Here is a 13,687-nt window from a genome sequence, read left to right on the forward strand (position 1 = left end):
CCCAAGGCCACACAGCCTGTTGAAGAAGAGAGCTGTATACAAAAAATGACTCTGCTCTCAGTCTGGCCCTAGTAACAGCTCTAATAGAAATTCAAACAGCATCCGCATGTGAACGCTTCACGAATTTGGACATTTGCTTAGGCTGCTATTTAAATTACTTTCCCTTCCCTATGCACATGCCACATGCCACGACAGGCAGTAGGGGCGGCAAGGGAGGCGGCCCAGGTGCTCCCGGGGCTGGCAGCGGGGGTGGGGGGAGGGTCAGGGGAAGGGGGGAGAAGAGGGTGCGGGTGGGGGGATCAGCAGAGGCCCGTGCCAGGCTGCAGACATCTCACAAAGTGGACGGCGGAGCACCACCCCGAAAACCACCTCTCCTCTGGCGGGCAGCTTTCTCATGAGCGTTCTTTTCTCTTCTCCCGTCTTTGTCCCTTCTGTGTGCCCCCCTCTGCTGACACCCTCTCTTGCTTCTGCCCACCTCTGTCTGTCTCCGTCCCTCCCTGCCTGGCTCACGCCGAGGGCAGGCACCTCTGTCAGCCTCCTCGCAGTGGTAGTGATTGTGTGTGGCGTGGCCCTGGTGGCAGTTTTTCTCTTTCTCTTTTGGAAGCTGTGCTGGACGCGCTGGAGGGGCAAGGAGGCCTCCAGTCCCACTTCTGCTAACCCTCCCCCGGAGGCCCTCCAGGGCCCCGGCTCCAGAGGCAACATGGCAGACAAGCTGAAGGACAGCAGCACGATGGGCTTCCTGGAGGCGGCTGTGAAGATCAGCCACACGTCCCCGGATATCCCGGCTGAGGTGCAGATGTCAGTCAAGGAGCACATCATGCGTCATGCACGGCTGCAGCGACAGACCACGGAGCCAGCGTCATCTACCAGGTGAGGGCAGACTTCTCCCCTCCCTCACCCCCACGCCTCCACATTCTCTGACTCAAGACATTAATGAGATTCCAGCCCGTGAGGAGCAGAGGCCAGAAATAATAACACATGGACTCTGGAGACTGTAACAAGGGATGGACAATGTGGTGGGTAACCAGCTGGGAGGTGGGCACCAGGAAAGGCTGCAGGAGAGGGGAACCTCGGAGGTGGGGCGCTGTGCTCCTGGGCATGTGTGGGGATGTGCGTGGGTGGGAGGTGGGGGCAGGGTGGTTGGAGATAAGGAGAGATTGCAGGCACAGGGCAGAGAATATGCAAAGGCCCAGGGGCGTAAAAGTTCATGGTGTGTCTAGGGATATTCCAGTAAAGCCTTGTCCATGGAATATAAGACAAGAGGTTCCTAACATTTTGAGAATGAGGATTCCTTTATAACCTTTGACACAGTCCCCTGTCGGACAGCAGCTGTATCCATGGCATTCTTTAACCGAGAAAACCAAAAACAACTCCCACCGCATAATAACAAACAACCTACTCTAAATTCAGAAACAGAAGTGGTGTGTATTTATTCAAACCTAGGGCTCTGGCTGGCTCCTGGGTCCCTGTAACGTCTCCCCAGGCTCCCCGGGGACCAGCCAAAGGGAAGGAGACCAGGTCTTCAGCTGTGAGTTCAGGAACGAACGTGCTGGGGGTCACATTTTCAGAATTTATCATATGACCTCGGGCAAGTTGCTCACCTTTCCTAGGCCTCACTTTTCCCCAGTATAAAATAGGGCTAATGACTTGTGAGGCTGCCATGAGGAGCCAAGGAAGGAATCCATCAGAGCTGGATTCTTTGACAATCCGGAGGCGACGCTATTTCACTTACTATACACCTGTTCTAAGTGCTTTTTATGTGTATGAATCTGGTTCCTCCTCACAGCAATCCTGTGCGATTGCTGCTTTTACTAACCTCGTTTTGTAGTGCAGGGAAGTTAAATAACTTGACCAAGGTCCCATAGCCAGACAGTGGCAAAGCCAATATTAACCTACACAGTCTGACTCCCAAGCCCAATCACTGTTAACTACGGTGTCCGTGGTAGAGCTGGTGAGGATGACGAAGGGACAGCCACAGCCAGGGTAAGAAAGGATGGTCCTTCTCCTAAGGAATCTCATGGTTTCATGGGGGGAGCCAGAGTCACATCTACTAGGAAGAAACCCAGAAAGAAAGAAAAAAAAATGGCAGCAAAGGCTACCATTGAATTGAGCTTAATATGTACCAGGCCCCATTCCAACTCCCTTCCGTGGACTTGAAATGCTCACAACCACCTGTGCACAAAGTGTGTGCAGACAGACAGAGGGTCGGCGAGAAGGAGGAAAAGGGCCCGCAAAGGGTAGGATGAGCCAGGGCGGCCGGCAGGTGTCGGCCTGCACACCCCTCCCCTAGAGCCCTGACCACCCTCTCCCTGCCCTCTCCTCCCAATCCCCTGCCAGGCACACGTCCTTCAAGCGCCACCTGCCACGGCAGATGCACGTCTCCAGCGTGGACTACGGCAACGAGCTGCCGCCGGCGGCAGAGCAGCCCACCAGCATTGGCCGAATCAAGCCTGAACTCTACAAGCAGAAGTCGGTGGACGGGGATGATGCTAAGTCCGAGGCCGCCAAGAGCTGCGGGAAAATCAACTTCAGCCTGCGCTACGACTACGAGAGCGAGACCTTGATCGTGCGCATCCTGAAGGCCTTTGACCTCCCTGCCAAGGACTTCTGTGGAAGCTCTGACCCCTACGTCAAGATCTACCTCCTGCCTGATCGCAAGTGCAAGCTGCAGACCCGGGTGCACCGCAAGACCCTGAACCCCACGTTCGATGAGAACTTCCACTTCCCGGTGCCCTACGAGGAGCTGGCTGACCGCAAGCTACATCTCAGTGTCTTCGACTTTGATCGCTTCTCCCGCCATGACATGATTGGAGAGGTCATCCTGGACAACCTCTTTGAGGTCTCCGACCTGTCCCGGGAAACCTCCATCTGGAAGGACATCCAGTACGCCACAAGTGTGAGTACAGCCTTGCCTCCTGGGCTTCTGGAGGGTTCCTAGGGTTGGAGTGACTGGGCTGTGTCCCTATCCTCCTCCATCCTGAGACAAGTGGGCCTTTGCCCTTCAGAATGTGAAGGGGGACTCTGGGAATGGACCAGTGGCTCCACCCGCCCAGGGAAGGTCCTTGCACACTGCCCCAGATTGGGGTGTGGGTTGGCAACGAAGAGAATTTTTGTCCATTGCTTCTGATTACATGTTCTGGGGTGGTTCCCTCCAACTGCTTGGCCTCAGGTCTACCGCCTATAAAATAAAGCTATCTAGCTCTTTGATCATGGGAGAGGATTGGGCAGGTCTCTAGACTGAATCAGACAGCAGCATCTGCCAAGTGCACTGATGTGTACTAGAAGCCTGGAAAAGGCAATTAAGAACAGGGCATGTTAATCAGGACGAATGAGGTTATGTTGCAGCAACAAATAATCCTAGGATTTGGTAGCTTAGAGCAACGAAGATCTAGTTCTTGTTCACGCTGCCCATGCTTTGCAGCTCGCTGGGGGTTCTACATTACCTTGTGACCCAGGGGTCTGAGCAGACAGAGGTTCCGTTTGGACATGTGCTCCCATAGTTACCACATTGGGAGAAAGGGGATGTGGGGAATCACGTACTATTTCTCAAAGCTTCCACAACGAAGGGATATATATGTTACTTCTACCAGTATTTCATTAGCCACAGCAAGACACATGGCAACTCAGGAGGGCAGAGCCAAGAAATCCTACCATGTGCCCGTAAGGGGAACTGGAAGCACTCAATGACCGACACTACTGACTACCACAAAGCCATTCCCTGCCCGGGCCAGCCCAGAGGACACCTGGCTGATGCACACGTGGAACGGAGGTGCTGGGCCACTTACGATCCACTGCAGTTCACCAGGGAAGGTTTCAGGGAGCTGAGGCTCAGGCTGGCTTTTCAGAGGGAGGACAGGTTTGGCACAGAGAATTAAGAGGGCATATCTGGAACCCTTTAGTCCAGTGTAGATCCCACAGGTGTGGGGGAGCCTCTCTCTAAGCCCATCCAGGCAGCTGAGAGCACAGCATGGGTGTTCCCATCAGACACCAATGGCCTTGTGTCTGGGGTCTTGAGTGCTAACTGGTTGAGCCCCCCCAGATACTTCTTGCACTGTTTCTCTGGGGTGGGGCTCACCCCACTCAGTCTGCAGGCCCTCCTTCTGAACAGTCCATTCTCAAGGTCTCCGTGTTGAATCTGTGAGGATACAGACCGGGAAAATCATCCCGGACCCTGCTCTGATGGGAACTCTGTAAGAAACTTGATTTGTTCAAAGCTTGGTGGGCTCTGTTTCTGCCCCAGGGCGGGTCTCGGGGACACCCCATTCTCCGAGCTGGGGTTGACTTTGACCAATTCAGTCCCAGTGCCTCCCCAGCCTTTGCTTCCGGGAAACCCCTAAGAACAGGACTAGCCGCAGGGCCAGGCGGACGGGGCGGGTGGACAGGGCAGGCTGGCACAGCAGCTGTGCGCCTGCCCAGGCCCAAGAGCTCTGTTCTATAAATCACTGTGAAGTTTACATCTGGTGCAGCTCTTCCCTTGTGGTCTCCTTGGGCAGCAGCTTCGTTATGGTGGCTGCACAGGTAGAGAAAAGCAGCTCGGTCCTCCCCACGTGAAGGTCAAGGCCCAGGGCCTCTGACAGTGGGAAGGGGTGAGGCGGGGGCTAGGGAAGCAGAGCTTGCCTCAGACTCTGAGGATTCCTCTCCCTCTCCTGCGACCTTAGCTGTGGGCGTGATGGAAGACCCAGGCCTGGATTGGACAGTCTGTGCCTAAGCGCACTTAGGAGGCCAGCTTCCTAGGCCCTAGAAGGCTGTGGCTGTCCCTGTCCTCGTCCCATCCCCTTTCCCCAGCCCAGCAGGTCATCCAAAAGGTGTCTTCCTCACCCTCAGTTAGTTCTGTTCTAGTCCTCCTCCCTGTCCTCTGAGCAGAACGCTGTGCCCCGCAATGAGGAGTCAGCGGGACTGGGATAAAAGACAGCCTCTTTGATCCATAGAAAATTAGAATCGAATTCCAGAGACAAGAGACATCCATGCAGGAGCTGGTAATGCTAAGTAGTGAGCAGTGTGTACTGTGTGAGGTTGCTTTCAGAGTTAGGACAGCGCTGGAATTTTCCCCGAATGGGGAGGGGCGGTATATATGGCATGACAGAGGGAGGGCTAGCATCCTAGCCCGGAGCACAGGGAGGCTGGGCCCAGGAGTTTCTGAAGTGGAAGAGCAGGTGACTGTGCTCACACACTCTGTCTTGCTTGCAGTCTGTCTGAGCTGATGTTCTGCCAACAGAGGCCCCTGGGGCTCTCCGGTCCGCAGCTCTTCCGGTGGGCTGGCTTATCCTCCTGGTGGACGAGGAATCAGGCAGAGGAGGGGAAAGGGAAGTAAGAAGGTGGCGGCTTTTACCTGTTTTTTGGTGCTGACTCTGAAATTATAGTTATTTGGGGGTCAGAGAGGCCCAAGTCATAGTCCCTGAGAATGATAAGCAGTGAGTGCGTGTGAAATCCTGCGGCCAGCGTGGTGGGGGTGGTACGGATGAGCACAGGGGTTCCCATCTGTCCTCATGCTAGATTCCACTTCTAGGGCTGCATTTGGGCCTCACTCAGCTTGGAACTCAGGCAGCTCCTCTGCCCTGCAGCCTGGTCCCCCGAGCGTCCCTGACATTCCTGTCCCCTGCCTATGATCACAGGCTTCCCTCTGTCACACAGGCCTTTCCCCACTGCCCTGCCTGACTCAAACTGGTCCCCCTTTCAAAGTTCCCTGAGCCCTCCTGCTCCTAGAGGAATCGGTCCTCTGGATTTATTCATGGGTCCCTCAGTTATACCCCCGAATCATCTTCAGACTTGCAAATTCCTCCCAATGGCTCAGGAATGCCTTTGGTCCCACATTTGACTTTCTCTTGTATTTTTCCTCTGGGCTGAGTGTGTCATTTTAAGCAAATGTAAGAACTCAGCACATTTTTGTAGAATGGCCCACAGCTTCGTTAATTCAATTAAAACTATATATTGGTACACGAAGGATGATTAAAGAAGTGGGGGAAATTGGGTGTGGTTATAACCTGGGAAGGCTTCCCAGAGGAGAAGGTCAAACAGTATTTTGAAAATGGGTAGAGTCAGGCTTTTTGGGGAGAGACGCAGCCTGTGCGTTCCTTCCGAGATATGGTTCAGGTGGACGGTTTGTGTCTGGAGTGGTAAGTTGATTCACCAGTTGGATCAGACAGTCTGGACGGAAGCGGAGGGTCAGTGATGTGCAGACTAAGGAGAGGGAGAGGAATTGTGAGAAACAGGGGCTTAGCAGGCTGCTTGGAGGTCACACGAGTGCATGAATGCAGTCCCCTTGTTGGTCCTTCTGCTTGTCTTGGAGCATTACCCTCAGCCCCGGGTGGGAGGGAACTGGGTTTGTGCCTCATTTTAGCTCCAGCACCATGGCTCAAGTTGGTTTCAAGTAGCAAAGCCTGGAGCATTCCTGTTGAACGAATTACGGGCTTCCAGGCTAGTGAAGGAGAGGTGGGCATCTGGGGAGTCTACCTCTTGGTTAATTGCAAATTTTAAGCCACAAGGGACATTGGCCTCATCCCCCCCACCCCGGTTGTTCTGGAGGAAAGCCTGGAGGGAGCAGTGGAGGTAGTATGCACCACCCCCAAAACCAGGCTGAGGGTGAGGAGCAGGCAACTTGGACGTGCTAGAGACATTGGAGGCCTCTTCTGATCTGCGGGGTCCAGGAGCTCCGAGTGGGAAGGGAATCACGGCAGTTCATTAAATCCACTCTGGCCCTGGCCCGGGTTGCCCTTCATGCTCTTGCTGCCCCTAAGCCGCCTGGCTTGACGGAGAACCGCTGATGGTCTCCTGGGCATTCCCAGCGGCTTGCCACTTTCCCTTCCCCTAGAACTTTGATTGGCTGAAAGCCCCCTGCTCTTCCCTCCCCCCGTCTTCTGCCCCCAATCTCATTATTTCTATATAAAGCTGTAGATGTATCATTATAATAGAGCCGCTGTCCCCGGGGTTTGCTAACGTCTCTGTAATCTTGTGGTTATTGCTACAGGGGCCTCAGACCCCACTGCACACAACACTGCACACAACAACGATTCCTGTTGCTGTTCCTGCTCCTTGGTGGGAGGGGGCGGGGGGTGACGGCTGTAATTGGGGCCATAAATATGTGTTGTGCTTGGTGGTGTTAATGGACCTGGCCATCTTCCTGCCTTAGCAGGTCCCCGCCAGGTCGGAGTGAGCAAGAACGGGTGTGTGTGTATGTGTGCGTGCATTGTTTTGGGGTGCTGGTGGGCTTTGTGCCCTTCTGGGGGGCCCAGATCCAGAGTCTGCAGGAAGGAAGAGTGGCCTAATAGAGTGGGAATTCCAGCCTGGGAATAAGCAGGGCTGGACAGAAAGGCTCTGGCTTTGGTGCCCCCAGACGTGTGTTGTATTCTAGCTTCTCTTCTTTCTAGCTCTTAGACCTTGACGACGTTATCTACACAGTGCCTCAGTTTCCCTATCAGCACAACAGGGATCATAATGGGTACCATAGCTCGTGGGAATAGTAAATGTAGAAAACTAAGGTAACACACATGAGATGCCTAAGTGGGCACTGTCACAGAGCAGCCTCCCAGGCCCCATTCTCACAGTGACTCTCCTTCTGGCCCAGCCTGTGGGTCACCACCGTGTGTGCCACTCTCAGACCTGATCCCCGCTTTGGTCCCGACCACACGTTCTGGCACATTGTGGGGTATTCTTATTAGTTTAGTTCTTGTCCTAGTCATGCCCTGTGTTCTCTGTGTGACCTTGGGAAAGTGACTTATCCTCTCTGAGCTACAGTTTACTGAGTGTTAAACCAGCATTCAAGTCCTGAGATTCTAAGACTCCTGGCTTCTCTTGGAGAGAAGTGCTTGGTTCCCTTGCATTCAGGGCAGAGCTACCCAGGCCCTGGGAGTGTGGTCCATAAGTTAGTAGGCCACTTGGCAGAATTTCCAGACATGTCCTCCTCCCGTAAATGTCAGTAACAATCAGTCCTCTCTTCCAGCCCCTGGGAAATGTCCTCTGGGGGGGTCCTGCCACGAGAAAGCCCCTGCTCCCCACCAACAAGCTGTCTTCCTCCTTTTCCCACGAGGCCCAGTCCTATGGGAGGGAAGGGGGTACTTAGCTCCCTCCTCACCTGCCTCCTTTCGAATCCCTGTTTACTGGGGAAATGGGGCTTATTACTTGAGCTCCCACCAGGAGCCTAGAGCACAACCAACTTGATCACATTTTATCCTCACCACAAGCCTCATTATCATTCCCTTTATGTAAACAAAGAAATGAAGGATCGGATTAAGTGATTCACCCAGTGTCACCCAGAGAGAAGGTGTTGGAGAGCCAAGACTCAAATCCAGGTCCTCAACCAAGCCCACGGTCCTTGCACGGCGGGAGCATGGCGGGATAACATTGCTCCCTGGGGCAGAAGACAGCTCCAAAATTGTGCAGCTAGTTCAAGGTATCCAGAAGAGTGTTCTTGTTTTCTCTTGCGGCCCGGTTGGGTTCTCTCTTTCCTCTTGTTCCAGACGGCAGCTTTGCCCTGATACTGGGATTCCTTTCCGATCTCCCCAGGATTCTTCCTGTGGGCAGTAGGCTGACGTTCACCGCTCTTTCTTTCAACAAACATTCGAGTGTCGAGGATGTGTGGTCAGTTATATCACTGAGGTAGAAGCCTGTTGAATGTAGGAGCTTGAGCTGGCTCTGGGGAGGATGACAGAGAAAGAGGCCTCCACCTCAGAGCGCCCAGGCTGACAGGCACCTTAGAGTAGAGCCGGAGGCCCCGCCCCCTTTGCACACAGGGCACATGCTTGGGGGATGGGCTGGCCCGTTCAGGATGCTTGCAGCAAAACCGTGCTTATAGCAAGCCAGGTGCAGAAGTGCTGGGGACAAATGGAGAAAAGAAATCAGGGTCGGAAAAGGAAAGTTACAGGCTAGACTTTGATGGCAGCGAAGGTAGAGAGTGCTAAAAGGCCGGGATGACAGGAGTAGTGGAGTGTTTTTCTTTATTTTCTCCGGATTGGGGGAAGTGTCTAGAAAGAACTTCTGTCACGTCAGATTGGGTTTTTTTCTTTGTGCAAGACTGGCTGCGGTGTAATGAACTCTGGACCAGGCACCCGGCTAGCATGGAGAATACGAGGGCTTAAACTCCAGTCCTGTCCTTAGAGGCTCACAGTCTGACGGGGGAGGCAGAAGGTAGCTCTGCTGTCCCGAGGGCCATGCAAGTCCTCAGTAGCCCAGCACATTGAGGAAGGCTGGGCTCCTGGAGTGAAATTGCCTGTCCTTGCCAGGAAAGAGTTCGGTTGAATCCTCTTCTCACGCCCACGTACTCAAGTCAAATGAGATCCAAGGGTAGCCACAAAAGGCCTCTTCAAATAGAGCCAAAGAATCAGCTAAATTGATCCGCTGTGACTCATTAAATCACTGTGGGATGAAGCCTCCCCAAGGCTCATTGACCAGCAGCTTGAGGCAACGCGCACCTTGGATCTCAGGCTCTCGGTTCCATCCTGGCTGGGAGGTGAACGGCAGCAAGAGGGAAGCGTGAGGACTCTTTATCCCCTCAACATGTCTTCAGTGATTGGTCGGAGAACTTATTTAGGTCCAAAAACAGCTGAGGGGTCTAATAGAGTCCTGGCTTTCAAGGAGCTTCTCGTTGAGTGAAGGTTTCAGAGCGAGGGAATGCGATCAGAAGGATACAATGGTGTGAGGTGATTATGGAAGCCAGGAGGGTGGGTGAGTGGGCTGAGGGTACAGATGGTGGGAGGAGAAGTTGGGAGCAAGAATTGAGCTTTGCGGAAGACTCACAGTCACGGAAGAGGAGGCGAGGGGCCAGTGAAGGGCAGGAGGCAGGAGACCCAAGAGAAAAAAGAACTGAGGAAGTGAGAGGAGGGGTTGTTTAAGAATGGCGCCTTCGATGGTGATCTCTTTGACCAGCTGTGAGGCCCCGAGCACAGTCCTGAGCTCTGGGGTGTGATGCTAAATCAAATCCTTGCTCCCAAGGCGCTTACACTTGGGTTGAGGGACACAAACGAGTTGGTGAGGTAAATGGTACCGTCAGAGAGATACTGTGGAGAAAGCAAAGCAGGAGAGTGTGGTGGGGAGGGTGGTTTGACGAGAGGATGGTGTAAAGAGAGGAGGTGTGGGAAACAGGCTGGTCAAGAGAGGCCTCCTTGAGAAGGGCCTTTTGAGTAGACCCGAAGGATGACAAGGAGAGAGCCATGCAGATATCTGGAAGAAGGGAGATCTGGGTGGGAGAAGGTCGAATGCAAGGGACGTGGCATGGGTTGGTTAGAGAACATCCAAGGGCCAGTATGGCGGACGCAGAAGTTGGTTGGGAGGGGACAGAGCAAGAGCCGAGGTGAGAGGGGTAAAGGGGGCAGGAAAGCTTAATGGGGTTCTATAGTCAGAAGCCCTTAAATATCACTGTAGCTGGAAGGTTGGGAGCAGACTATACAACCAGGGCAGAGACAGAAATCAGTTGAGAGACCATTGCTGGAAGAGACCACGGTGGTTTGGACAAGGATGGTGGGGGTGTAGGACCTGGCTTGGTTCTGCATATATTTTGAAAGCCAAACCAGCAGAATTTGCTGACAGGTTGAGGGTAGGGTTGGGGGTATGGAAGAAAGGGAAGAATCAGGGTTTTCTGCTTGAGCAGCTCAGGAGGGAATCACCATTCACTGAAATGGGGAGTCCTGGAGGAAGAGATTCATCTGGGGAGGAAGACCAGGCACTCAGACTTGCTCACATTATATCGGAGATGACTTTGGGACATCCCAACGGAATTGTTGGAGAGGGACTTGGATATAGAGTCCAGGGTCCCAGAGAGAGGCCTTGGCTAAAGAAATAAATATAGGAGTCAGCATAGAAATGGTGTGAAAAGCCATGAGACTCGTTGAGACCCCTTGCTGGGAGACCCATGTTCAGCCTGAGCCTCAGGACTGGGACTGTCTTGTTTGGTGGTGGCGACCGGGAGGAAAAATCAGCCAAGAGGACTGACAGCTGAAAGCCAGTGAGGCAGGAGGAAACCTGGGGAAGCGCAGGGCCCTGGGAAGCAAAGTGAACATTTCCAGGGTGAGAGGCAAAGACCAACCATACCAGGTGGACCCCGGAAGAGACAGATTGAGGTCTCCCCATTTTGCTCAGCATCATGTGACAAGAGCCCACCTGGGGAAGAGATCACATGTGGAAGACTGGGACATGGATTGTATCGTTTAGGGGAAATTTTACTGGGTGGCTGACCCTTGCAATGTGATTTAAAGGACTAAGAAGGCGGGTTTTGCAGCGAGCTAGTAGGCTGACTCCAGGGATGGGTCCTAACTCTGGCACGGCTGGGCTGGTGAGTGGCTCCAGCCCAGTCAGAGCAACCCAGGCCAAGATAACATATTCCATCAGGAGTTTGCAACAAGGGCTCAGTAGCTCTAGAATTCTGCCTTAAATTCCCAGATGTCTGGACTCCTCCAGGCAGGATCATGCCAGGATAGAAGCAGAGAAGGAGAGGTTCCCAAAAGAGGCTCACAGGGCAGAGCAGGGTCACACAGAAGCCACGGGAGAAGTGAGGGAGCAAGGCCAGGCCTGGGCTGCTTGCCCAAACCATGAAGACGGCTCCCCAAGCCTTTCTACCAGCGAGGCTCTGAATAATGTATGAAGCCTGCCAGCCCTGCCCACTGTTCCGGCGGCCTGCCCCCAAGTGAGCCCTCCAGGCTGCTTGACCCTGCGCTGGAGTCAGAAGCCGCCTGGGTTCAGAGGGGCAGCAAGGTTCCCTTGTTTGCACGCTGCTCAGTGGGACTGCCTCCCTGCCTGCTCCTGTTCATTTACCCCCACGCTCCCTCAGGTCTGGCCTCGTGGTGCTCTTTCTTCTCTGGAATGCCAAGCCCCGAGCTCTCCTCCTGCACCCTCAGGTGGTGGGTGGACACGTCCAGACCACGCTCCTGCGAGGGCACAGGACAGCTGGGGGGGACCCTTCCTTTGGTCTCCTCCCTGCAGAAGGGAGTAGAGGGAGGGCCTCGTGGCCACTTCCTCTGTGAGGAAGTCTTGGTCAGATGGGAACGTCAAAGCCTGGAGCTGCTTTTCCCACCCAGAACAAGAACCGCAGCCCTACCCTCAGAGCTCATGTCTTATAATGACCAGGAGCCAACTGGAAGGATGGGCACCCAGGGGTCCCTACAGGCTCAAAGCTCAGGTCCTTAGAATGCGGCTTACCCTGCCAGGCTCCAGGTTCTGAAGCCAATGGGGCCAAGGCTTGTCTAGAAAAACATTGCTGAAAACCCGCCAAGAACCCAGCAAGAGGAGGTGGCAGGGGGTGGGGCCCAAGCTCCACCCCAGAGGCAGCATGTTGGGGAGACAGGGCACACACTCCCAGAGTGACAGCAGGGCCCTGCGCGCCCCCATGGAGGCTCCATCCAGGTCCGTGCGTCCTTTCGGCAGAGGTGATGGGCGTGCACCTGCCCTTTCACCCCCTCTCCCTTGGGCCCACTGGGACCAGGAGCCATTCTCGGCTCCAGAGGGTTCAAGGTTTCCCATGTGGTGCTGGAAAACAAAGCTAACTTGTCCAGACAGGGCCCTGACCTGGCTGTGGGCAGAGTTGCTCAGTAACCGCTTGGCTGGCCTTGGGTGCTCCCCGCTTCATGAGAGGTCTTTCCCCGCGGCTGCAGAGGAAACTGCCCTAAGAGGCCACCGGCCAGAGGCTCACTCCAGGAGAGACAGTCCCAGTCTCACCCTTGATAAATTCCTAGCATGGAAACAGCGCCCCTGCCCGCTCTGGCCAGCTTCTGGCAGAGCCTAGCTCCCACTGGCGACTGGACCGGAGCCCGTCCTGCCTCCCTCCCCTGCTTGCTGCTCGCTGCAGCCCCGAGCCGGCTAGACCACCCCCACCCCCCAACCCCGGCCCACGGGCCCTTCATTGGTATGCTGTGCCTCGCGATCGTATAAATATCTGATCTTTGCCTTACCCGAGAATGAATGGGAAATCGTTAGGCAGCGAGCTCATGCATCAACAAAAATCTGTTCCTCAAACACTGGGGCGCTGTCTGGGCTTCCCCCACCTTGCTGCGTGGAGCATATGCACTTGTCTTGTCGCTTCTATCACCTGATAACCCACAGTGACATTTTCTCCCGGAGAGATTAGTTGGTCACAAGGTAAGCAACCGCCAAACCTTCCCTCTGGACACTGTCAAGGGCGTTCAGACTCCAGGATTCATTCAGGAGGAAGGGCTTGTAACTGGGTCTCCTAGATCAGCATAAATTCAGAGACTGGGGTCGCTGGGTGTTACTCTGACCGGAATAGCAACCGCTTTGGGAGAACTGGCACGGTCCCTGAAGGGTTTCTAATGTCCTGTGGACCACGCAGTGTTAGGACTTCATGTTCTCATGGGTGTGGGGAAGGTCAGAGCTGGAAAGGTTCTCAAAGATGATCTGGCCCAGTGTCCTTCTGCTACAGGTGAGCAAGTCAGGACCAGAGAGGTCACACTCGACTGGGGTGGCTCGGGGAGTCCATGCAAATCTGGACCCCAAACTCTGGTCTCATGAGACCTAGTCCTGGGCTCTGCCCACGGCCTTGGATGTCTCTAGGTTTTTGGGGGGGAATTCTCTTGCCCTGGTTTTTGTTACTCCCCATCCTTCTCCTTCCCTTCCAAAGCCACTGCCCACTTGCCGTCTTCACTCCATGCCTGTGAGTCTGTCTATCCAGCAAGGAAGAGGCCCAAGGGAAGACCGGAAGCCCAAGGCAAGGAGTGTCAAGGGCCATAGAGCAAAGACCACATTCTCG

General features: G+C 54.4%; 1 protein-coding gene across 3 annotated transcripts in view; it reads left to right on the forward strand.

Moving 5' to 3' along the window:
- The window catches only part of SYT6 (synaptotagmin 6), a gene marked incomplete at both ends in the record, with an annotated part of 54,271 nt that overhangs the window by 10,363 nt on the left and 30,221 nt on the right, over window positions 1-13,687 (forward strand). For all 3 annotated transcript variants that reach the window (XM_080802556.1, XM_080802557.1, XM_080802558.1), the window contains 2 exons: window positions 522-870; window positions 2,338-2,896. In XM_080802556.1, coding sequence (XP_080658682.1) covers window positions 522-870; window positions 2,338-2,896 — 908 coding nt within the window. The remainder of the gene's footprint in view (window positions 1-521; window positions 871-2,337; window positions 2,897-13,687) is intronic.

The sequence above is a fragment of the Martes martes genome (assembly GCF_963455335.1).
Source record: "Martes martes genome assembly, chromosome: 4".
Taxonomy (NCBI): Eukaryota; Metazoa; Chordata; class Mammalia; order Carnivora; family Mustelidae; genus Martes; species Martes martes.